The sequence below is a fragment of the Nilaparvata lugens genome, chromosome X, assembly GCF_014356525.2.
Source record: "Nilaparvata lugens isolate BPH chromosome X, ASM1435652v1, whole genome shotgun sequence".
Classification (NCBI taxonomy): Eukaryota; Metazoa; Arthropoda; class Insecta; order Hemiptera; family Delphacidae; genus Nilaparvata; species Nilaparvata lugens.
In genome coordinates this window covers 26,176,184-26,201,549 of record NC_052518.1, presented here as the reverse complement: position 1 = coordinate 26,201,549, position 25,366 = coordinate 26,176,184, and the positions used below count along the sequence as shown (strand labels likewise).

At 33.2% G+C, this 25,366-nt stretch overlaps 1 protein-coding gene across 7 annotated transcripts in view; it reads left to right on the top strand.

Moving 5' to 3' along the window:
- The window catches only part of LOC111043544 (filamin-A), a 221,640-nt gene that overhangs the window by 155,091 nt on the left and 41,183 nt on the right, over positions 1 to 25,366 (top strand). For 5 of the 7 annotated variants that reach the window (XM_039443087.1, XM_039443088.1, XM_022328524.2 and 2 more), the window contains one exon: positions 6,766 to 6,892. In XM_039443087.1, the coding sequence (XP_039299021.1) occupies positions 6,766 to 6,892 (127 nt within the window). Of the gene's footprint in view, positions 1 to 6,765; positions 6,893 to 10,358; positions 10,885 to 25,366 lie in introns of those variants that run through there. The other 2 variants (XM_039443090.1, XM_039443091.1) reach the window with 2 other exon arrangements.

Sequence of the window (25,366 nt, the reverse complement as noted above, 5' to 3'; positions counted from 1 at the left end):
AAAAGAATAAGCTTGAGCTTGAAGAATTTACAGTATGATAAACGCTATTAAAAATAGATATTAGTTTTATGTATCGAGAAGTTAAGAAAAATTCCCAATGTCCAATTCGATTTCATATTAGTTTACTTAACCAAACGCGCAGAGCAGTTCCTGAACTGAAATCCATTTTACTCGAAAAACGAATCTACAATAGTTAGAACCAGAAAAGACGGAGGTGTTTGGAATCCATCTACATGATTATCTGTATGTTTCTAGTGGATGGTTCCAACTATTGCGATTCATGATGCAACATGGGTAATTATTCCATTAATTATTGTATTGGTATTGCCCTAGTGATCTCTAGATAGATTAGTCACTTTCATGATGCATTGTATATTGACTATTGAATAATCCGTGTCTAATCTGGAATGGATGCGTATCAATTGTATTATTACTAACTAGTCAGACTAGTGGTCATTTCAACTTTGCCAATTCAACCATTGAAAAAGCATATTTCCCTAGATTTCCCATTGTAGATTTATCAAGTAGAATTGTGATTCTGATGATATCAGATGAAAGAAATAATTTATACTTGTCCTATCCAGCTTAAACATCCATCGTATTCTTGATTTTATTGTAAAATTTACTGCATTAGATGAATTAATAGATTATAATTGAATAAATTAAATTTCCAAATTGGTATGTATAGCTCCAAACATCCAACTTCCAATAAAAGTTATTGAAAAACTGCTTCTTTTTCATTTAGAAAGAGTAAATTAACTTTGGCTCTCAATAGAGCAGAATGTTGAATAGAAACTTGAATTCTCAAAATGAAAATTTCAGACATCATTCATAACTAAATATAGCACCCAATTTCATCGTTGTACTTAATTTCACAGGACTTAATTCTTCATATCATTTGCATTAAAAACAACAGCTGAAGTTGTAAGGCCAAGCAAGCAGCAATGCTTTGATGCCACTATGCTTTGTAGCCTACATTTTGATATCTAATGAGCTTTGGGATATGGAACACTTTCAAGTTTTGAAGGTCAAGTTGAACAAGCAAGTGCAATAGTTATTAGAGCAAAGTATGTACAGTACCTCAACTTATCCAAGTTCTAAACTCGTCGTCAATTTCACAACAAATTTGACATCAGACGATTTTTTCTGTTGAAAATTATCCTCAATTATTACGTTTGAACATGGTCTTTAAGAAGATGAATCGGAAGTCAAGTCGTCCTAATATTCATTCATCTTTATGAATCATACCCATAGCCCTCTAATAAATTATAGTAGAATATTATCCATGTTACAGTAATGAACGTGGTGAATGAAATTATTTCTCTAATTGATGAATAAACTGATATTTCTCTGTTTCTCTTCATTTATTGTGATTGAATTCAGTTGAAGTTATTCAATTTTATCCTCTGAATTCCTGTGTTGCATAGATCTTCTGTAACAGAAGATTTAAGAAACTATAACTTAGGGGAGTAATAATGAGATTGTGCAGTGATTTTCATATTTTTTTTTAACATTATACAAAACATTAAACTATTGGTCAATATTTACCGTATAACGGATCACACATCACTTTTGTTAAATTTTTATTCATATCGTACTGAAGACTAATATTTTTTGAAGTATGTGCTATCTTCTTCAGAATGTATAGATGAATTAAATTATTTTGAGTAATGAAAAAAACACTTTACAAAGAAGTAAAGTTTACTTAATCACGAGATAATTTCTCTAAGCTAAAACAATATATCTACCAAAGTACTAATCAATGAAGATCTTTACTATGCTTCAGTCAACTACCCCAAATAGAAAACAGTATTAGATTTCAGTAACGAAAACCTCTATTTATAGACAAGCGAAACTTTTTTAAAGATAAGTTAGACTTCTTCATCACTACTTTCAAGCACTCACGTGTGTTTCATCCAATGTATTGAAATCTGTTTTCTGTGGAGAATTATTGAGCACGATTATACAAGAAAGTTACTGGAATAGTTAGATCACAGGATATTCCAAGTTGCAGTTGAAGATAAATAAAATTATTCCTTATAACTGGAAACTGGGCTATTGATGCCAAAATTGTTGAAGCCATTCATTTTCTGCCGTGGCAAGGAATTCTTATGTGCTGTAGGCTATTTGAAGGGTAATCCACGAATAGCTTATTTCCATGTAATCAAAGTTGCACGGTTTATCATAGCATTTTTGTACTGCATCAGAATTAGCTCACTGTGAAGAACTGTGATGAAAATAGGTCTTCACCCGCAATCTTTCTAGAACAAGAGCCTAGATCGCATCTTTAAAACTGAATTACTTGAATCCTCAACTATCTCAATCGATAAAAAATAACTAGGAGAATATTATTGTCGACGAATGATAGATAATAAGTACTTACTATCAATACTTTTGAATTTCAGTCTTTGAAGTCATGAAGTCTTTGAATTTCATGAGGAAAAGTTACTTCTCTCCATCTTATCTCTTCCATCTATTCTTGCCAATAATCTTCATGGTACTACAAACACATAGGAGGGGGATGATGATGATGATGATGATGATGGGTCTATGAATAGACCAACAGTTTCAGATTGAAACTGATGAAGTAATTCTGATGTGAAATTGTAAATACATAGTCCGGAGCTCAATAATTTTAACGATGATCACATTTCAGAGACAAAAGAAATATCGAGAAGATAAGAGTGAAGTTTGATATTTTCTTTTTAGAGACAAAAGACATCGAGAAGTCGCTGTATTATTTTCCATCATTACACAGTAGTAGTAAATTTATGTATTGCATTGAGCAGTTCAGGTGGTCTTGGGGCATGAACTAACCAGTGACTAGTATATGCAGTATTGAATCACATTCAACGCAAACTTCAAGATTGAACCATCTGTTCTTGTTTATTACCTAGAAACCATCAGTTATTTCCATTCTATTGCTCGTTGGTTCTTTTAATCATTTCATCTTGCATCACAAGTCTCTCTTTTATTATGTTCTGTCAAGTAGTATGAGTAGAGACTTGGCACATCGGTAATAAATTGAAGTAGCTCAGTAATATTCATGTAGAGAATTTACGGAATAACAGATTAAATTCAAGTTATAGATAAAGTACTGTAACGATGATTAAGATTTCAAATGATGCTCTGTGACTTATCCAAGGTTTGCACTTGACTTGAAATAGTTTACGCGATTGAGGTATGCCACAACACAAACTTACAGACGTGGCTGTGGCTCCAGTACATTTGATATGATGTACTGTGTCATCTATATCACTAATCATAACAATCACACTCTTCACCCAATAAAGTTGTAGAATCCCAATATGCTTGTTAATAAAGGTATCAATATTGGCCAGTATCGACTGAAACATTAGCCGACAGGCATGGTTTAGTGTTCTGCTACGTAGTTGTGCTTGCTACGCTCTGACTGGTCTTGAGTTCGAATCCCGCCAGTACGCATGGACATTTGATCACTGCATCAATTACCCAAGTACAAATAAAAAATCAATATGGCCATCATACGTGATAATACGAGTACCTGATTGAAAGCCTGTCGTTCATCATTGGTTGAGATAAGAACTTCCACTGGTGCACATACTAATATATCCGGGACTTTAGACCGCGAATTCAGTATGTCAGAATCAAATCCTCGATTGAAAAGATGGCAAAAGTTGATCCATTAATTTGTTACACAACAAAAAATTGAAAGAAAAATAAAAAGATAACAGCGAGTTATCACGAGCTCTTGATTTTTCTGATGAAAATAAGAGAAGAAAATTGATTGATGAATTTAGGAAATTTGATTTTTAGTTAACTATCACTGACATGATGCTGTAGTAAACAGTGACAGACTGACAAATACTTGAGTTCAAATTGCGAAAATCAAGCAGTATATAATCTTAGTTGATACAATAAACGATTAAAATTCATGGAACAATATAGCAGATGTAACTACTAAGTAGCGTTGAGTTTATGAATGAAGAGAGCTGTTGTCTTTGTCAAGAACTGTCTGTCAAACCTTACACAAAGAGTTACTACTACGGCTATCGATGGCTTCAAATGTTGGCACTGCTTTCAGCTACATAACTAAGCCCACTAATGAATGGCTAACTACTGACCACTAAGCACATTTCGAGACAAGTTACATCCAATTTAGTTGCCAACTTATTTGCAGTGTGGCAGTTCTCTTATCTGATCAAAAGTGTTCTATGTCTGCTATCTAATTAATTGACTACTCTTATCGATGTAACTTGAGCAAAATTGAGTTTTATTGTATAAATTGCCAAATTTATTACATGGATCGATTCATGTGGATGCAACTTGGTTGGATTTATTAAAATGATTGAATTGTGTGTTCCTAGAGTGTTTTGAGGACGTATTGAATCTATTTTTTTATTTGTAAAACGTATATTTTTGCAATGATTCATTGTAAGGGATAGTTGTTTTCGTTTCATATTTGTTAATTTCAAATCATGCCGTGATATGTAAGCCATTCAGGACCTTCATTCATTATAATTACATTATATAATATAGATCTACTAGATATACTGAATATTAATACTGTATTATATAATATATTCGTATTACAATGCTCCAGAGTTATATCATTTTATTTTAATTGTATCAGTCTTTCATTCGAATATTTCTTATAAGAATATTTTTCATAATAGTAAATTTGATAAAGAATTGTTTTATTTGTAAATAGCGGGATAGAACAAACTTCATATTGTGGAGATGGAAATCAAAGTGGCTGCTTCTTTGAGGGAAAACTAAAAATTATTTGTGCGTCCAATTCTTGGCAAACTATTTCTGTTTCAGTTGACACAGTGGCATCAAAGTGGTAAAGCTGTATTTTACTAGGTAGAACTCGTCTTGTTCTTCCGTATTATATTTACTGCAGCTTTCCTGAAAATGCGTTTCTGAAGGGAGAATAGACATTTCTAATTTATTCAAATAATACATCCGAAGAGAAAAGGAATATATTATACCATTGGTTGTTCTCTTCTTGATACAGTTGCAGCTGACTTGATACTACGAGTATCATTCATAACAGCGTATTCCCTTTACATGTGTATAATGATCAGGAACAAAGTCGTGCCCATGATTAATAAAACTTTAACCTTGCTTTTCTATTAAATATTGTTCCTAAAATATGATCAATAACTGTTGAGAATTAATTTAAATAAATACTCAAATGGAGCATTAAAATTTCACCATTTTTGAAACTTTAAAGAGCTAATGAATAAAGAAAGAAGTTTTTAACAACTCTGCTCCTCAAATATACATTATCAATAATGCATCAATAAGTTCTTCATTTTTAATGCGGTATTGATATTCTCATTTTTATAAGCTTTAAATCCAATGCATTTTTCTTTTACATTTCGAAAATCAAGCTTTCTCATTTTGATTGCATGTTTACCAGTATAAATTTGGTATGAACTGAAGTGATGACTATTGAATTTTGACTCATTTCAAACAGTCATCATTGCTTATAGATGACATTAATTATTTTCACACAATCAATTGTGACAGTTTAAAGTGAATCTCACTATAAATAGTCACACATCGTGACGTGTTAACTAAATCGAAGAGACAACCATTGAATGACATGTGTCAAGTTAATGGTCAGCTTACACAGTTTACCTGCCGAGCGGTCTCTTTTCAAAATTACCGGACGTAGCAGTCAAAATTTTGATGGAAAAATCACCAAAACTCACCCGGTGAACGGTGACTAACGTCATACACCAGGTGATCTCCCAATTGAAAGTAAACGACAGAAATACCAAGTTTTCTAGATCTACTTAAATCCTCTGAATAGGGGCGAGTCAAACTCAATGTTTTACTAGGCTATAAAGATGCTCTTGGGTAATAAAGGAGTATAAGTCAAGAGAATCGAATATTTTTCCATCGTGAATTATTCACTCATTAAAGAATAGTATAATAGAATGCGATTCACGTCAGGATGTGATATTTCACAACATTTCAAAAGTTCTATAATAGTAATACATTATATACAACAGTTTTAAAACTCAAAAAGTAGAATGCACGTTGCTAAATTGTGATTGTACGGCGGATAAAATATTCGGTAATCGTCGATTTTCGAGAAGACAGAATGTCGGCAGGAAGGCTTCCACTGTCAAGTTTAAAAGAGAAAAAGAGATGAGGGAATACCAGGAATAGATGAAGAAAGAAGATGACAATAGCCTTCTTCGCTTTTTCTCATTACAATTAACAATTACATGAATATCAGTTATTGTTATTTGGAACAATTAAAAATCAGAGGAGAAGAAGAAAAGAAGAAGAAGATTCTTATTCTGAGTCCACACCGAGGATGTGTGCACACATGATCAGGCAGTGATCAGGCAGTGATCAGGCAGTCCAAGTTCTTCGGTCCACATACTATACTATTACGTAGGCTACTTTTTATGGACTAAGAGGCGCTGGTCAAATACAAACGTTGTTGTTGAATTTCTCAATTGAAGATAATTTGATGAAAAATAAGATACGGTACAGATCAGACAGAGAACTAGTATCTGTAGCATAAGTATCAATTTAATAATATTGGTGACATGACATTGGTTGAGATGACAGGGGTCGTCTATTGCATTGATGTTTTAAAACCTATTTAAGTTATTATATGGTCGTAGATAAAAAACTCAACAACAATGATTCCCATGTATCCAATGCTGTCTTCTTGACGTGGTGATATTATAAGTGATATTATCGAGAATCAATATAGCATCAGTTTTTTGTTGAATTGCTTGTATTTGTATGTTTTAGGTCGAATCATATAAGGAAGTGAGCAGCACTCATCGTCAGACAACTCACAGTGAGTCGAACAAGTCCCAATACCGACCAGTTCATCTTCATAATATCCCATTACCTACTACCGGAGGTCACGTGACTGGTAAGTTACCTGAAGAGTTACTCAATTTTCTCGTTGTGCATGAATGTGGTCTTTCCTCACAAGTGACGCCTTCACCTATTCAAGTAATAGGCTGCATCATTAATACATATTCATTCAATGGTATAAGAAGATAAACCATTGAAATAACTATAAATCATTATTTTGAAAACGATGTAACCACTCGCGTGCTTGTGTACGCATGCGCGAGGGATTCATTTGGCACCTCCTAAAATAGTTAATCAGCCTTCATACCGTTTACGATTAGAAAAATCTTGCACTGCAAATTCTTGCTGATCCATTAAATATAGCGTTACACAGGATAAGGCACTCTTTGATAAACGATTTCCTGTTGAGGCAATTTTTCATTATCCAGCATAACGTATAAATAGACAGATTTGGCATGCAGACAAATCTCAGGTAAAGTATAAACTTTGATACTTAGTGGGTGGCTTGCCAAACGACTGACTCCTTCAATTATGGTGTGAGTGTGGGCTTCATATTTTCCAAACTGGTAAATACTCGGATTGTTACATACAACCAGATGTGAAATATGGGGTAATCGTTGGAGAATGAAACGTCTTGTAAAGTGTTCTGACGATTACATGACCTCAATAACTTCTGACTCCAGGTTTTATTAACCGAGATCAATTTAAATTCTGAAGCAGTCCCATACCGAATAGCCTCGATGATTTTCCACTATTTTATTTTTCTGAGAACAATATTGGGATAGAAAATTGCAAATTTGATTCACATGTTCGACTAAGACTGATTTGAAAATATCACAAAATCATACCCAAAACTGACTATTTTCAGTAATTTGCTTGAAATTCTATCTGAAAAGTTCTTAATTACCCAGTTGCAACTGACATCTCCGGTTGAAACTCCGGAACTAAGTTTGCAATAATTTTCGATCAATCAGGAGAAAGTGGGAGGGGCTTCATATGCAATCTGCACAGTAGTAAATTACCCAGTAACTGCTTCGTCCTGGTGGCAAAATTTGAAACTAAGTCTGGATTAATTGTTAAGCAATCAGAAAATAGTAGAAGGCACAAAAAAATAATGACCAATCAGGAAAGATTACAGTGTGCTACAAAATAATGGCCAATCAGGAGAGAGCTTCAGCCTGACTAAAGGTGTAGTTTTCAATCTGAATAGGTTTCGTGATTTTCTTGTTTTTTATTCTAATTTTTTGCTCTATTCGTGAATTGTATTCTTGGCCAATGTTTTCTTTTGTCCATCATTCTATTATAATTTGCATTTTCAACGTCCCCGCCCAACTGTTTCCGATTCCGAATACAGTTTGAGCTGCATGAGGGAGTGGTGTAAGAAGGGTGTTAGGAGTAGGGGTGGGTCGCCTTATATAAAATGTTTCGCAACCACTACTCTATTCTACTCATTTTTATACCGATTTGATACTGTACTAGTTATGAACTAGTGTAGGAATTTCCCAATGTTGACTCCAGTTGGCGCAGTAATCCATTTCTTTTTTCTCACGATAACTTTCAAACGTTTCAACCAATCAACCTGAAATTTTAAACACATATTCAGGGAAGCTTCATACAAATCAAGCAGGTTGATTAAAAAAATTGATCCTCTTCTATTCCCTTGTTCAGTTAAACAGGTTATAATCCCAGATGTATCTATATCTACTGTAACTACACTCCTTAAGAAACTAAGAATATTTTGTTTACTTTCTTGTTATTGATACCAAAATACACAATACAATTAGAATCAATTTGAATTTTTTCTCTCATGAATAACTATGGGGTTACTTTTATTATTGAAATTTCACATCAATCAATTGATGGCTTGAAGTGGAGAGAAGCAAAGTACAGCTGTTACTAGGGTAATATTGATAGCAATGGTCGTTATCTTTGACTCTTTCTCTCACTCGTTCACTCCTGACTTCTTTCACTCATATGTTATTGAATGTGGACAAATTTCAGCTGAACTATTTATACCAAGCTCCAGTCAAGCTGTAGCAGCAGTTAGCCTTCAATGATAAATAGTCGTATCCCTTACACGAGTTGTAAGTATGTTTAATAGTGGAGGTAAATTGCGCTCATCTACCTTATGCAAGATGAAAGCCGCAAAAAAGGTCACAAATTAATCAGCAAATCGCATCATTGCATGGTCTATTTCGGCTGAGGATGACTGAAACACACAATCATATTCATAGTCGTGTTTTCGTAGAGCATTGGTTATACAAGACAACCTATTTCTTATTTTAGTGTTTCACTGTAAACAATTCTGTTTTCTGTTTATCGTGAATTTAAATATCAATATAGTTGATGATGAGTTGAAAACCATGAGCTGTGCAAAACTATCTGAATCTTCTTTTTTTTCAATTTTATCGATTCTAATTTTAGTGAATTTGTTAATTTGTTTCATAAGTAGAAAGGCATTCCTTGTAAAAATCAGCCAGATCTCTGAGTGTTTCCTCCTTGAACAGAATCCTTTTCATCTCAGAGTAATATTTCTTATCATAATCGTCAACGCGTAATCTATTCTGAGATTGGAAGCATTGTTTGAGGAAAAAGAACTGTAATAGTTTTGATTTTAGACTTTATTTATTATAGTTACTAGAAAGAATAAAGGGGAAATGATATAATTTGAGACTTCTATACCTTGCCCAATTCAAAATGAGAGACCTGTGTCTGTGGTAGAGTCAATGGCTACTTCCCAACAAGTGTACTAAAACTCACCTCAATTCTGTCCTATCATATTGAACCACTTCTACATTACTCGACTCTGCCTCAAACTTCTATTATCTCACTTCAAATCAATTGGCACTGAAAACAAGTATAATGTAACCTTAACGATTATAATAATTCATACAAATTAAAATATTTCAATAATGCGTGTACTGATAGAGAGGTTTATCTACAATAAGTGTAGTACCACTTTCGGTAGTAGAATATCTCTACTATATGTTTGATCGACCGAATACTGGAGTGAAGGTTTTATTTTTTGTAATTTGTCAAGAGATAAGTTAGAATTAGTGTGTGATGTGAGTAAGTGTTCAGTAAGTCTTGTAGAATCTCATGTGAAACTGTTTCCAAGGCGAGCAAAAATTGAAGAAATTGACAATCAGAGTTGGATTTAGAATAGTGTAGTTGAATAGTCCACAAATACTGTTTATGTGGCAGGCTTTGTCATGAAACTCAAGTACTAGCAACATCAATATTATTATTGGCAACATCAACGTCTTATTCTTTGAATTATATACAGTATTCCCCCAATGAAATGTATATTTAATTATACAGTATTTCCCTAATGAAATGTATATTTAATAAAGTAAAGTAGGTATAAAGTATGCAAAGTATGTACGTATTCAAAAGTAAACAGTAGTTGATAATTTGTTAATATTATGGAGAATGAAAAGATGATAGGATAGGAGAGCGGTGATGTGTGATGTGGCTAGCGAGGACAGGTGGCGCTGTGGTATGGTGGGGGGTTTTGCGGCGCAGAGGGGTGAAGGGGTCAGGTCCAGCGAGTGTGGGGTGGGCTGGACACTCTCTGATGGCAGCGACAGTCAGCAGCTAGCGACGATGCATTCGTGGAGTAGTTCGACGGACTACGGAAACTCTGAGGAAGTGTCGTGGAACTATTGGTGCTTCTTCTATAGGGACTTTTGCAAGAAGCTGACTTTGAGTGAATTTGATCGCTACAACGTTCCCGTCTGTTATCACATTGTTTCCGACACTTCGGAATTAGAGGAAGCCGGCGATCTCAACAACTTTGTCCCTCTCACCTTCATCACACTATTTTACTTCGAAACTAAAAAAGGTACACACGTACACACACACACACACACTCCAGGGTGGCCAACACCCAGCTAAAAATATCTGTTTTACTTTTTTCTGTCCGACAGTGTCTGTATGTTCGGCTTGCATTCCACATGTTCTAGGGCTTTTCAACAAACTGACCTCAATTCTTTGTTCCAGCATCTAATTCACAAACCCATCTGTCGAGTATCATGCTTGAAGCAGGTATTTCACTGTAACTATTCACATCCTTCTCTACTTTCATTTTTCCTCAATAGTCACCTTCTTCCATAATCATAAATCATGGAAAAATATTACTCCACCATCTCCTAATTCAATTTCATCTCTCTAGTATCATGCTTGAAGTAGGCATTTTACTGTTTCTCCACTTTACCAGCAGTTCAATGCTCCCTCAATAATCACATTCTTTCATTATAATTGATCAATCTTTAATTTCATCCAATTTAAACTCATCTCTCGAGAATCATGTTTTTCTAGAGATTAAGGAACATTTATTTAGAGTAATCTCTACCACAATTCTTCATAAAGTTTGCCTCTGCGATGATCATTAATATCTGCTTTGTTCAATATTCAACCATTCAACCAATCACCAATCACCAATCAGAGTTGTAAGGCTTTTCAAAAAAAAACTGGTCGTACTTAATTCCAGCTACAATTCCAAAACCATTATGAAGTAATATTCATCATAATATGACTCCTGAGTAATGTGCTTGGAGCTAGTATTTTACTTACAATATCATTAATTTCCATTCCAATTTTTCCTCAAAAATTGCGCTTCTTCAATCTATAATACCATGATCATCTTATTCGAACTCATCTATTGAGTAGGTATCATACGTGAATCAGGTATTTTGCTTCTGTCTTGGAACCATCTAAATCATTCTCTTATTCGGTTCCTCATGCCCCCTATTTCCATACAGATAACTGATGTTCAATCCTAGTTTCGTGTATTCTATTCTCACTGTATCAATTTTTATTTTCATCAATTTCTCCAAAACTCGCCAATAACATAAAACTTCAATAACATCGCCAATTTGTTTTCAATCTTCATCATCATCATCATCATTATTATTCTTAATTATTTCTAATAATCAAAGCATCTCTTTAATCACATGACGCATTAACAGCTGAGTAATTCTGTAGAAAAATGTAATGTTTTGTAAATTCATGTATTACTCTTCGTAATCATATTCATAAATAAACTCACAATAATGAGCTTACATTGTCATTATCAATATGCTTAGTATTTAGTTGATAACAATAATATTTTTTAGCTTATAACAATATTGTTCATAACTTCATATTGCATCATGTATCTTGTGCATCGTCATTAAATATAATTTTTCCAATGTTTGATTGTCTTTGGTCTTTTCCATTTTCATAACCCGAATTTCATACCTCCATCCTCCATCTATAGCTCTATAAATTAGTTCAACAACTTTATCATTCAATTTATTGTTTCTAATGCTTCAATTATTGTCATTGCTTTGGTGTTAATTATATTCTCCAATCTGTTTTCAGTAATATCATTTGTTTCCCTATCGAATATAATGAAGAATAATAAATCATCTTATAGAAATATTTTCGCAAAACATTTGTGAAACAAATTGAAGCCCATCGTATTATGTTTACAAGCTGAAATTTAGATAAAATTTTCCTTGTTGCCAATCAACTTATTTCAAGATTGCAGGATAATGAATCTGCTCAGGTATTTCAATGCAAAAATTCTGACAACGACACACAACTTATTGATTACATGACACAGGCTCCAATCCATCTATTGTATTCATTAATTTAAATAATTGAAATTAACATTGAATTTCCTCTTAGTTCTGTTTTCTAATAAGGAATACACTATTTTCAAACAAAAGGTTGAGGTATGACAATACTTTTCACTATGATTTGTCATAGAAGAATATAGTTCAAGAATGGATACCATCCGCTATTCCAAACTATTCTACTATTTCAGAAATTTAACATTGTAATTTAAATACCAAGTTTTGAAGCATCAAAAAATTCCTAGCAAACTAAACAAAATCTTGTTCAAGTAGGTCTAATTCATCGAAAGGTAATTGAAGTTTGCAATTAATTCAAGCCAAGCCAATGTTTTCAGATTCAATCCACTATACTATTTCATATTATCCCATCCAAGTTGTCTATAGAACATAGGGAAGTGCCTCAATTGGTGCCAGATTTGAGGCACAAAATTACGACCTAAGCAAACTTTGAACAAAATAAAGGAAATATTGGTTGTAAAAGACATGTATTCAAAAAGCAATTTGCTGAACCCCCATGCATTCGTCAATTTGAATAATTCCCATTTATATAGTATAACAGAAGACTAATATAATGAAAAGAAAAACTGTACATGAATAGGAATATTGATAATGAAAAGTACGTAAGTATGCTTGTTGAAAAGTATATAGCATACTTAAATAGATCAAGTAGATAAGCCCACAGTTCAAAATAATGGAAAACCACTTTGAGTGTCGCCAAGCTTCAAAATGCTGAAAAGTAAAAACTGAGTTGAGATTAAGTCGTCAGTGACAATACTGTAAAAAATGCGTAGTCTTTGTTTTCTGCTATTTATTTGTCTATTACGATAAATTATGAAAGCAAAAATTTTAATAAATCCGTTTTGCTCCGACGTTACAAAAATACTATTATCATGCACTCAACTATAACAGTCAGGTATAAATTAACATCAAGTAGTATACGTGACTGTAGTATAGCTTCAATTTATAATAGTACTGAAAAGTATATTTCAGCGTTGTTTTTATTTGCTAATGTAGAATGTTGTTGCGTAGTGTACAATTAGCATCTAATCGTCCAACAATCCTGTTGCTAATGCACGTATCGTCTTCTATAGCCTACATCTTATGTGTAGTCCATACGTATAGTCACATACGGTGACAATGCACACATGACAATGAAGAATGTTCAGCGTGTTGCGTTCTACCCCTTGATTTCTATACTGTCGTCTATTCATCTCTTTCACTATATAAATTCACTGCATTCGGATTTGTAAATTGAGGTCTAACAAAATCCTGATAGAATAGATAGCTTTCAAGCTACTAAATACTTCCTTGGGCTCTGTTATTTACTTACTCTCTTCCCCTTTTCTTAAAAATAACAGCTCTTCTGTACTTTTTCTGAGATTCACTCCAAAATTTAAAAATATGCTAACATTACAAAAATCTTGAAATTTCATTGATGACCTATGTAAACATTGAGCTTCAGTCTTGAGACTGGAACAATAATGTTCAACAGCTTCTATCCTTTGAATGTTACAACTTTAGTAGACTATATTTATTTATGATTTAAAATCGTTCTTTCATTTGTAATATATAGGATTGTATCACTTTACGATTAAAACTAGTGCTCAAGTATTTTATTAAATTGAGTTGAAAATATTTTCACTCTAATGTATGTTACGAATAAAGGTCATAAAATGGTGTCATTTCAAATTGAAAATGTCTGCCGTTGACTAGACACTAGACACTAGACAGGTGACTAAATGAAACTAAATGAAACTCCTACGCAAAGTAAGTAGTACTCCTACCCCTCATAGCTAGAGTATTTGACAGAAATGAATCACTAATGGCGCTTAGTTCAAATTAGATTATTTTTATAGTTACTTCCATGTGCAATATGAGTTGGCTTCTCATTCAAATAAAATTCTTTTCATATGTAGTTTCTCATTCTTTGTGTGTTCTCATTATATGATTTATCAATTAGTTTCACATACAGTTCATGAACTTTACTTTATAGGAATATTATTCTTTCTTCTCTGACGTAGATCGTTCAAGAAAGGTTGTTTTTCAAGTGGTCATCTCATTAAAAATATGCTCTTCCCCGATTTTCTCGTGCCTATTTCATAAACTCACCCATCCAATAGAGAACTGTTGTTTGTTTTCTGACATACTGTTTTATCTTGGTTCTATAGGAGAAACTTGTGGTACAGATTTTGATGCTAACTTTTTATGTTGACTTGAAAAAATTATTCTTTCACAGCTTCCATAAACTTCCATGAACGAGATTTTCCGTTCTGATTCTGCTCTCATGACGAGTTCTTTTCTTGTAGTGTTGCACGTTTATTGGTGGAATAAGAGAGATACGTTGACAGAGCGACAGAGAAATGACTTGGCTCTGCCAATGAATTCGCATTATCGTTACGTAATTTAAGCCCAACCAACTATTATCTCGACCTACAATATTCTCGTTAATAGTCGAAGGATATTTATTTTAGATCAACTCAGGTTTCGTGTTACGGATAATCAAGTGCACCAAGGCCTTCTACAGATTTATAAATTGTTACACATGTTACACACTCTCACATTGCCAACTCTCACTGCTCGAGTGCTTACCTATCTCAAATCTCAACTTTTCCACACTATCTCCTGAATTTTCTATCCAAACTTCGTAAAGCATAAGTTAACTATTTTATCATTGTATCGCAAAGATTGAATGCGCGATTCAGTTGTATTGTTATAATTTAATCATAATATTGTATTATGAATCATGTATCTATGTATCGAGAAATCATGCAATTTTGATTGTGAGAGAACAAAAGGTTAAGCCCAAAACTGCTCCACTGCCGGAATTTTATAAGTAAAGTGTTCCATTACTTACGTCTGGAAAAAAAATATTAGGAGAATATTGAGCAAGATTCAGACAACAAACAGCAGTTTTCCATTTAATGAATACGTTTGTGAAATAGTTACGACAAACTTTAAACTTTCAACAACATGGGAAGTCAAGTTTCTACTTCCAGCAATCTTAGTACAATTTTCAAAATAAAAAATATTTGATTTAGTACGGTAGGATTAGAAACTGATTCCAATAAGAACTACTAGAAACTACGAATAATAATCGAGTATTATAATAATTATAAACTGAATAATACAGTATGGCAACGGCAGACTGGCAACGAGTAAAAACTCGCTCATCGAGTATTACACGATTATAATGCATTTAAACAATTGCTTAATCAATTATTATATATTTCATTGTTGTAATGTATTTTTTCGGATAAAAAAGGTTTTTAAATAGACTTGAAGTTAGTTTCAGTGGAAGTTTTTGGTTTAAATCTTGCAAACTAAGCGCTAGCTTGTATCTCATCCTCATTCTGTCAATCATCAATCAGTCATTTTCAAATAATACCAACTCACCCAAAATATATGTTTCCCAGCAATCTCTGATATTCTAAACAGCTTTGATGTTTAACATTCGACTCGAAATAAATTTCTTGAGAGGTCCAATCGAAATTTGGTTTACTGATAGAAAAAATGTCTTTGAAAGTGGCTCTGCTTCATAAATTCACAATATGGCATTTATTGAAGCCTTGTGATTTTTTCAATTAGTTTTCTGTGATAAAAACAGCATTTAATAGGGTAATAATCGAATAGAAACGTCACGAAATTGTTGAAATTTCCTGTTTGAAAACCAGTGTTTTCTATTATGTTTAAACGTTGTGCTAACCTACTCAAAAACACCATCAGATCGCGCCATTTACCACTTTATTTTCCATTATTGACTCAATTAAAATATTATTGGAAGAATAAGACCTGAATTATAAAGAAATGAGATTTTTCAAACAAACGTCAACCAAGTTGATTTGCTTTAAAAAAATACACAAGATTTTATTAGTTTTGCAAAAGTTTTATAATATGAGTATAGCTCACAGTAAGCTAAATTGCAATGAGACACGCCAATTACTATGGAAATTTTTATTTTCTTCTGACAGATAATATAGGCCTACACTCAGTTGAAATGACATCACTACTATTAGAACAATGAGAGACTTATTATAAATAAATAATAATAATAATACTGAGGGTCTAGCTGTTAGGCTTGTACGTGAGTAATGAGTGAGAGGGATGAATATGAGAGATGACGACTACTTTTTAGGTAGTCGGGACCGACGGCTTATCATCTCCTCCGAAAGACGGGGTAGCCGTATTTATGGGATTGTGCTGTGGTTAAAAACTAAAAAAAAATCAATATAATGAGGGACATAAATGCTAATCATCATGAGTATTGAATCTGTTATTGAGCTCAAATTCATAAAATATCCTATAGTGCTACATTGGCATTGGCTTACATTACTGTGAACTCAAGAGAATGTAATTGCATTCAGATCTTGCTATCTTTTTTTTCGTGAAATTAGAATAACAATCAGATTATATAACCTCACCTGTTCCTGTCATCTCAGTTATTTAACTTATTATTCAATATTATTAAAAACATTTCTCATATTTATTACATTTTATTGTCATTTTTTGCTTTTTTGTTATCTCTGTATATTTTGTATTGTATTGTTTGCTAACGACGTGGTTAAGTGGTACATTATTATATTCTATTCTACTCTATTCTATCTATTCTATTCCATTCTATTCTATTCTATTATTTAATGATGACTCAACATTATTCTAGGAACGTGAATAATACGCCCAACAATATTGCTATGAATAGCTTGGCACGTGCAACTGAAAAAATACATTCATACAACCCTCTCACTTGTGAAAATCTCTTGTCAATTCTTATCTCTCATCCAATGTTCAATTTTTATCTGTAACCCTTTGTTGTGAAAAAGTCATGAAAAGGTTTTTTGAAAGTCATATTTAAAGCTAGCTCTAAAATTATACACTAACTCTTCATATTTCAAATTCATATTGCTTGCGTTCATAAATTTATTTCATAATAAGCTAACAAAACTTTATGTTAGGTGAGATATTATTGCTGTTAGAGTAAAGACAAAATTGATATTTGGGATAAAAGCGGGGTATACAAACTTAAATGTGATGATTGTAATGCTTGTTACGTGGGTCAGACTGGTAGAAGTTTCAAAAGTAGAATTAAAGAACACATCAGAGATTGGAATAAACAAAATGGGGAATCTAACTTTGCAGAACATTTGATAACAAATAATCACAAGTTCACAGTTAAGGAGAATGTTGAGTTTCTGCATGTTAATAACAAAGGCAGATCTTTGAATATTCTAGAGGCTTTAGAAATAACAAGAGTAATTAAGGAAAATCCCCAGTATAGTTTAAATGACCAGATTCATTTCAACCAGTACAACACTACGAATTTAGTTTTATCATAAACATGTAAGCATACATTAGTCAATAGTTTTTCCATTTACATATTTGTTTTATTATCTTTCACATTTGTTTTCTTGGTTCTTATTTTGTACTAAAAAGTAAATTTTATTATCATGGCGATTCTGTTGCTTAAGCCGCCATTTTGTCACACCGTTGAGTGGGAGGAGACTGTCTAGCTAGGCCAATGGCAGGCGTTCATGCCCTCGACCAATAGCAGTACTCGCCTACTAGTATAAATGCTGCTGCTCTTGTATTTAGTTTTAGTTTATCAGAGATTGACAATGGTGTAATAACCGAAACCGGTCTTTCTAATTATTAATAAATCAGTGGTTTTTTGACAATTTCTTAGTCTTTTTCATTCAATATTATTTATGGGGTGGGAATATCGCATGAGACGACACACTATTGACGAGCATAAAACCACGATAACTGCAAACATTGGACGAATCACTGTCATTTAGATTCATGGGTGTTTGAAAACAAGGAGAAACGTTTGCAGTGCTGTATTTATTTAAATGGAGGCAATTTCCAACATATTTTATAGCCCATATAATCATAAGTAAGTAGGTAAAGCAATATTGAATTCATTTTTGGTTCAACATTTTTATTCAACAATTTATTTCCTGTCCTTGATTCAAGAGCACAGTGATTTTACGAACACTCTGTATTACTTTCAATTTCTTGTAATACTATGTCACCAGATCCAAGCGAGCAAGATAACACGAATTATCGTTGAGATTGCAGCAATGTCATTGTAATGTCAACTTCCTCACTAACCTACAGATTAAGTTGAAAGGAAAATGCAGGAATCGAACAAAGTTTTTGAAATACAGTAGTTTTGTTTCCGAAGACTGATCGAAGCTTTAACAATTGAAAAATTTTTTTAATCGATGACTAGTATTTTATAATGGAGAGATCACGATATTATATTTTTTATTTTCTTCCACAGCAATATTATCTTTTTACATTCATTCCCCTCCACATTGCTCATTAGAACTCTTCACATAATCGCTCCATGTAATATTCATTCTATTCACTCAGTACTCAATAACACGAAGAGTCTCTGTATTTGAAACGTCAATTCTAAACATCACTGTTTGGTTGTCAGTTTTAGTTGCCATCTAGGATGTTTCATGTATCCTATAAGTCTTGTCAAGCAGAGTCCAGCAAATCTATTTTATTGGAATGAGAAATTTCTTTGTTCTTATAAATCTCCCACATTTGACTTCAAGAATGGTATCTCGTAGCAAAACGTTACATATATAATTGACCGAGCGGAGTGAGGTCTAAGATTCAAGTCGACGGTTTTGCATTTCTCTTCATGGTCCTCATTTACGGCGAATTGCGGTAATAGATTTTAATGAAATTTGACACGTATATTCCTTTTTAAATTACGCGTCGACATATATACAAGGTTTTTGAAAATTTTTGCATTTTAAGGATAATATAAAAGGAAAAGGAGCCTCCTTCACACGCCAAATACAGACTATAGAATTATTCATCATAAATCAGCTGTCGAGTGGATTATTAATTGCATGCAATGACGTAAGCAATTTAATATCTCAATGTAACTTAGTAGGAAATCAGCTGTTGTGTGGACTATTAATTGCATGCAGTGAGGCAAGCAATTGATAACTCAAAGTAGAATAGTATTTTCTCCCGACTTTTCTCTGCTCTCAACTCGGTAAGCTTTTGATGATAGTAGCATAGCTGATTACATCAAATTATTAGCATTGTTGATACAACCCAAACATCCATTAGTCGTTTATACACCGATATCTCGCCGACACGACAGGAGAGGACATAATTCACTCTGATGTACAGTATTAGAGGAGACTGTGGTTTATAACTGCGCGAGGTCTACAATTCACAGAATCACTAGTAAAATTTTAATGTGTGATTTTCATTCAGTCATATTGAATGAAGATGGATAGAACCAACATATTATATAATCCATTGCGGTTTTCTACCTTTATGTATTACAATAACTTGAATTAATAATACAATAATTTGAAACTAAAGAAGGAAGCCTTGCATCCGAAATATTTGTATCCAATTAACAATATGAGTTTCCTCAAAGTTTTTCATCTGTAAATAAACAATTTTCATCTTCTTTTCATTTTCATTACAGTAAATTTTCATTTCATTCAATTGTTTTCTTCTATCTTCATTTATCAATATAATTTCAACAGTGGATTTTGTGGTATTACGGTACGCCTGGTCGTTTCAAATATTGGCCTCGGATTAAAATGAATGTTCTGGACTCATTTGTCTCTCAGTGTACGATTTTCTTAGTCAGTTATTATTCTTTTTGGTTATGAGCCTCAGCACAAAATCACAATATCCCAGTGAGCATCAGATAACTGTGGTATGGCGATAGTATCCTAGACGAAAATACACTTTTCCTGTGAGGGGCGATTTTTGTCTCATGATTGTTTTTTGTCTCACATTTTGTGCGAGTAATCTGTGAGGCGAAAGAGAAATTTTTCCTCTGAGCTTCGTTCTTTTTCTTAATTGTTGCATTTTTTAGAACGTCAGAGTGCCACTTGAAGATTGTAGCGTGAGTTCGGCAAAAAGCAGCTGAAATGATACTAAAGCTTTGTTGGAATGCAGGATCGGGAATAGCATTCGCTTTCCCCCAACTCGCAGCTTATAAATAGAATGTCCGATTCATTTTCTTTGCCGAAATAGAGAGTTCTCTGGTCAAAGACCTTCGAATTGGTTTAATACTACCTTAATTTATGGGCTCTGTTGTGATTTATTTTCAAGTGTCGCCAGAAGAGTGACTTAAATCATCGCGAATATTGTGAATTTTCATTAATTTGTGTCGCTTCTGACTTTTTCCTTAAATCCAGTCTATTTCTGTAGAATAACCAACCCACTTAATCAACTTGCCCATTTTTTCGAATGAAATTTCAAGTTCAACGTTGCCTGTTCGCTAAATTGCAAGCTCTAGTGTACTTGGAACAGTTTGTTGAAATTTATAACCGCTAGACTAATTCTAGAATGAAATATTTTCTTTAAATTTTACAAATTCTTCATTCATCTATTTACTACTATGTTATAACACAATTATAGTTATACTATTGATAGTAAAACAGTTGTTGTCTACACTAACAGGTAACCCGTGCTTTGACTGTTGAAAATGTGATTATTTGATTAATAGCAATGGAAATAAGCCTATATCTCCATCTTTGGTATATTCAGAATCTTTATGTGAAATTGCAAGTTGATCAGTTCATTAGTTCATAAGTGATGATGCGTCATTCGTATATCTCCTATTCCGTACATGTTCAAACCAATTCTTTCCTGTATAACATAGATAAATAGGTAATTCTAACATAAGAGTCGGCAATAAGCATATGTTACTTTAGCATTGCTGTACTAGCGGTACTGAATAACTTTCTCTCTATTTTTATTTACAAACTTATATGTGGAAAACCGGTAAACACCCGAATATTGCCTCAACTCAATTAACATTCAAAAGAGATGAACTTTTTATAAATCTATTTCTCTACACGTTTTCAAATTTTGCAGTGAGTTGAGTTGGTACACAAATTGAACAATTTATTGGAAAAATATTCATGTATTGTCCTGTTCCAAGATTCTTTTCAGTCTTTAGATTGTAAGTGTAGACTCGGTAGATACTGTAAAGTGTTTCATTTATTGAAGAAATTTATTGATGTCTCTTCTTAGTTCAAGATTCCAATCTATTCAATATTTTGAAACCAAGGATATCAATAGATTTTCTGCTTGTAACTTATATGTTGAATTTCTATTGATGTTGTGGAATCTAATTGATATCTGTAAACTATTGTCAAATTCCTGCCTTCAAAATACAATCTCAGAAAAACTCGCACCAAACAACGTGAAATGGCCTACCTTTCGAGAATTCAGAAGTTGTAGTACGGTGTGATACAGAAAATAAATTGAACTGTTTCTAATATTATTTTTAGAATCAGAAAGATAGTTAAGCGTCGCAGAGTGAGTTGGAAACTGTTAGAATGAGGCGTATTTCCGACCCAGTATTAGAGTTTGCCGGCTCATTTGAAATGAAACAGTTAGTTGTGTTCGCTGGCCTCATCAAAAGTGATGCGCTGGTGTGTGACTCAACCGCTTGGCCACAAAATTTGTTTTTTTTCGTCAGCTTTTATTAAATTCTGTCCCATAAAATCAGCTTCCTTCACTTGTAAAAAGCGGAATTTTTTAACCAATAGGAAGCCCCCGTTAATGGCTGATTGAGAACACTATTTCAATTTCAACATATCAAATTAAAGTTTTTTGTTTCATCAAATCAGATTTCCACACATTAAAAAAACGAAACTCTCTTACCTATGGGAAACAAATATCTATTGTTGTTAATTTTCTCCTAAACCCATACTTTATTCTTTGGAACAGAATACTCAAGTTTTCTTCTACCAATACTGAACTATTTCTTAATACTCAACTATTCCTCCCTTGGAACTAGAAGTAATCTCATTGGTAAAGCTTGTGAGAATCCGACATGATTGCTGTAGGCCGTCAGAAATATGACAAAATGTTTGAACTTGATTCATCTCTCCTGTGTTTAGTTGGTAGCGTCGCACTTCCTACGGTGGCGTTTCCTGCGAACACATCAAGTGTGGCGTTTCCTGCGATTAACTGCAACCTATATTCAACTTCTATCTGATACTCTTCTGTCCAGTAATGTAACTGTTACTGTTAATAGTGTGGAGCAGATGGATGGGCTCTCATGAAGTGACACTTTTTACAACGTAACTTAGGGTGGCATATCTTACAATTAATACATCATGTTCTAAATTACTGTTATGTTACATTAAGACCAGCAGCAGCAGCCTATAATTTGAGAAATAAACCAGTTGTGGTGTTGTGACAGTAAAAAAACGGAAATCAATACAAGCATAGCTTATATTGAAGTCCGAGTACAGATATAATATTGAATACGATTAATAAAAACAATATAAATACATGAAGTACCCTTTTATTTAAAACTTTAAAACATATCAAACAACTAGTTATTTGAATGTTTTATTAATTTTAATAAAGTAGCCCATAAGTGAAGGGATTTTATTGAATACGAGTACATTAATAATACTAATATTAGATTCCTATAAAGAGTATAAAGTTAAAAATAAAGTTTCTTGATCGGACTTTGGTATGATTAATATTCAACATTACCACGGACTTTCCAACTACAGTAGGCTCTAAATTTGTGAATAAAGTAGAAGCCATAAACGTTTTAAAGTGGAATGGATGTTCTAAAATTACTCATGGACTTCCCAACCGACTCTGTCCCTCCCACCCATAGAAACAGAATTGTAGTAGAAAAAAACTAACATCTATACAGATGCAATCAATATTAGACAAATAACAGTAACATATAACTTCAAGACACTGATAAACGTGACAGATACAAGTTAAGTACAGGTAGCAGTTCTTCGTACGTAACGCCATGATTGAATTCCGGATCCTAGGAAACATTACGCTTAATGTGTTCGTATGAAACGCCACCGTAGGAAGTATCACCTAGTCGTCTAGTTCTGGGCGTTTTTAACATGTGCATTGTGCATTTGTAGTATGAAAAAAGGATATGTTGGAGGAATCTTGTTGTAGCAATATATTTATTATATCAAGTTACGTAGTCATTGTTGAAGTTATTATTCTAGGTGAAAGAAAATATAGTGCGCATAACAGGGTTAAAGTATTTCTCTCTCAGTGAAATTGTCGCCCAGAGAGAAAAGGATTCACTTTAGTTTCTAGGTACACAAATAACTCAAGATCACCCTAACTACAGTGTTTTAAGTACCTAGTCACTAAATCAGATGAATGATGTATATTAGAAATTATTATAGTGTGTTCTATTATAGGTTAAAAATCCAATCATGAAACGTCATACAGACGTGAGTTTATTTGTTGAAAGTTTATATGTTATTTTTAAAATGAGTTGCAAAACAGAATTATAACTTGGTATGAAACTATAAATAGTTCTTTAGAATTTATTTTTTTCTAAATTATCAATCAAGAGACTAGTTGATAAAGTTTTGATGAACCTAAACTAAAGCAGCAACTCATCTGTATTGTTATATTATACATAGTGTGTTTCCAATGGTCATTAGGAGGAGCCTATCTAAACAGTTGAATGCATGCCATTGCCTGAGACAAACCACGCCCACTGCTGGATATACTGACACAATCAAATTTGAATAGCATACGACATTGGAGCAATAAGAGTCATGTAACGTGAAGCTATTGCCATAGCTATTGCAAAGGAAAGACAAAGTTGAAGTTGAATGTTATACATACAAAGTGAAGAAATAATTATAATATTTTATCTTATCTGTTACGATTAATTAATATCTACAACAATTTCAGCTTTGAAAATACACCACTTTTTCGCCATGGGAATCGCATCTTTACTTTTTTACAGACCGTAACGCTCATTTAACCACTTTATCTCTAAAGCGTTACATAGTTATGTTGCCCAAGTTGACTCTTGTAATAGGCTACATGGAAGCCCAATAGATTTGTAGTTTAGAAAGCGGAACTCATTTTATTTTCGCTATTCAGGCGTGGGGGTGAGGACGCAGTCTGCGTCCTTGCAAGGGTGCCTTATTTGTGGTGGTGAGGGGGGCTGGTTCTAAATTTGAGAAATTCAGGGGGGGCTGGTTTCTCAAGTTTTACGGTATTTTAGTAGTTTTGGGAAGTCATAAAAACCATTCATTGCCCATTACAAACAGCTATCAAGAATAGGTCTGTTATTTATTTTACACCATCGACAATAGCTGAATTTATTTCATGTGCCAACCGCGTAACATTTTTTGTGATCTCTTGCACACATTGTTCTCTATAAATGTAAACTGTTGTTAGAGTCTTGGGAAGATTAATTGAACAAGAGGTGCCAACAAATGAAAGCAGCAGACAAAAGACCGTTTCAAATGTCATCTGGCTGACAAAATAAGCTACGGCTCGTTAAAAATATAAATACGAACTTTGCTTACTTGAATGCTTTGCTCGTGTGAGAAGCTCTGTATTTTGCATATTGGACCCTGGCTCTATTGTTTTAAGCGTGTAGATTCAGGTGCCTAAATCTAAATTAAACTCTTATTCTCATTCAAGAATAAACTTGGCTGTTGATCCTTTTCTCACTGCTGAATTTAATACTCAGAGTATTGTTCTCTTCGTCGAATACTTTGAAATTGAATTCATTGCCAAAATGTTCAACAAATGGTTGAAGATTGATTGTACAAACCATATAAATAAGACATTATACGTGTCTTGAACACAAGATACAAATATTCAAACTACTTCAATAAGTCTCACATACTGAAATTGAAATAATAATAATAAAATTTTAGCTCTACTGGCAAAGGTAACACATGAGCGCCTCATTGACATGCTCATTTCACATTCAATACAATAAAAAGTTATATCACTTTGAGAAAACTGTAATCCTTTTCCTTAAACTGTAATGCTTTTGTGCTGTCAATTATTTGTGCAGAAAAAAAAACATTTTGCCGGTTGTTCGTAACCTATAGGCCTAAATGTATATCTATTGATCCGTTATCATATTCTCCCTCGTT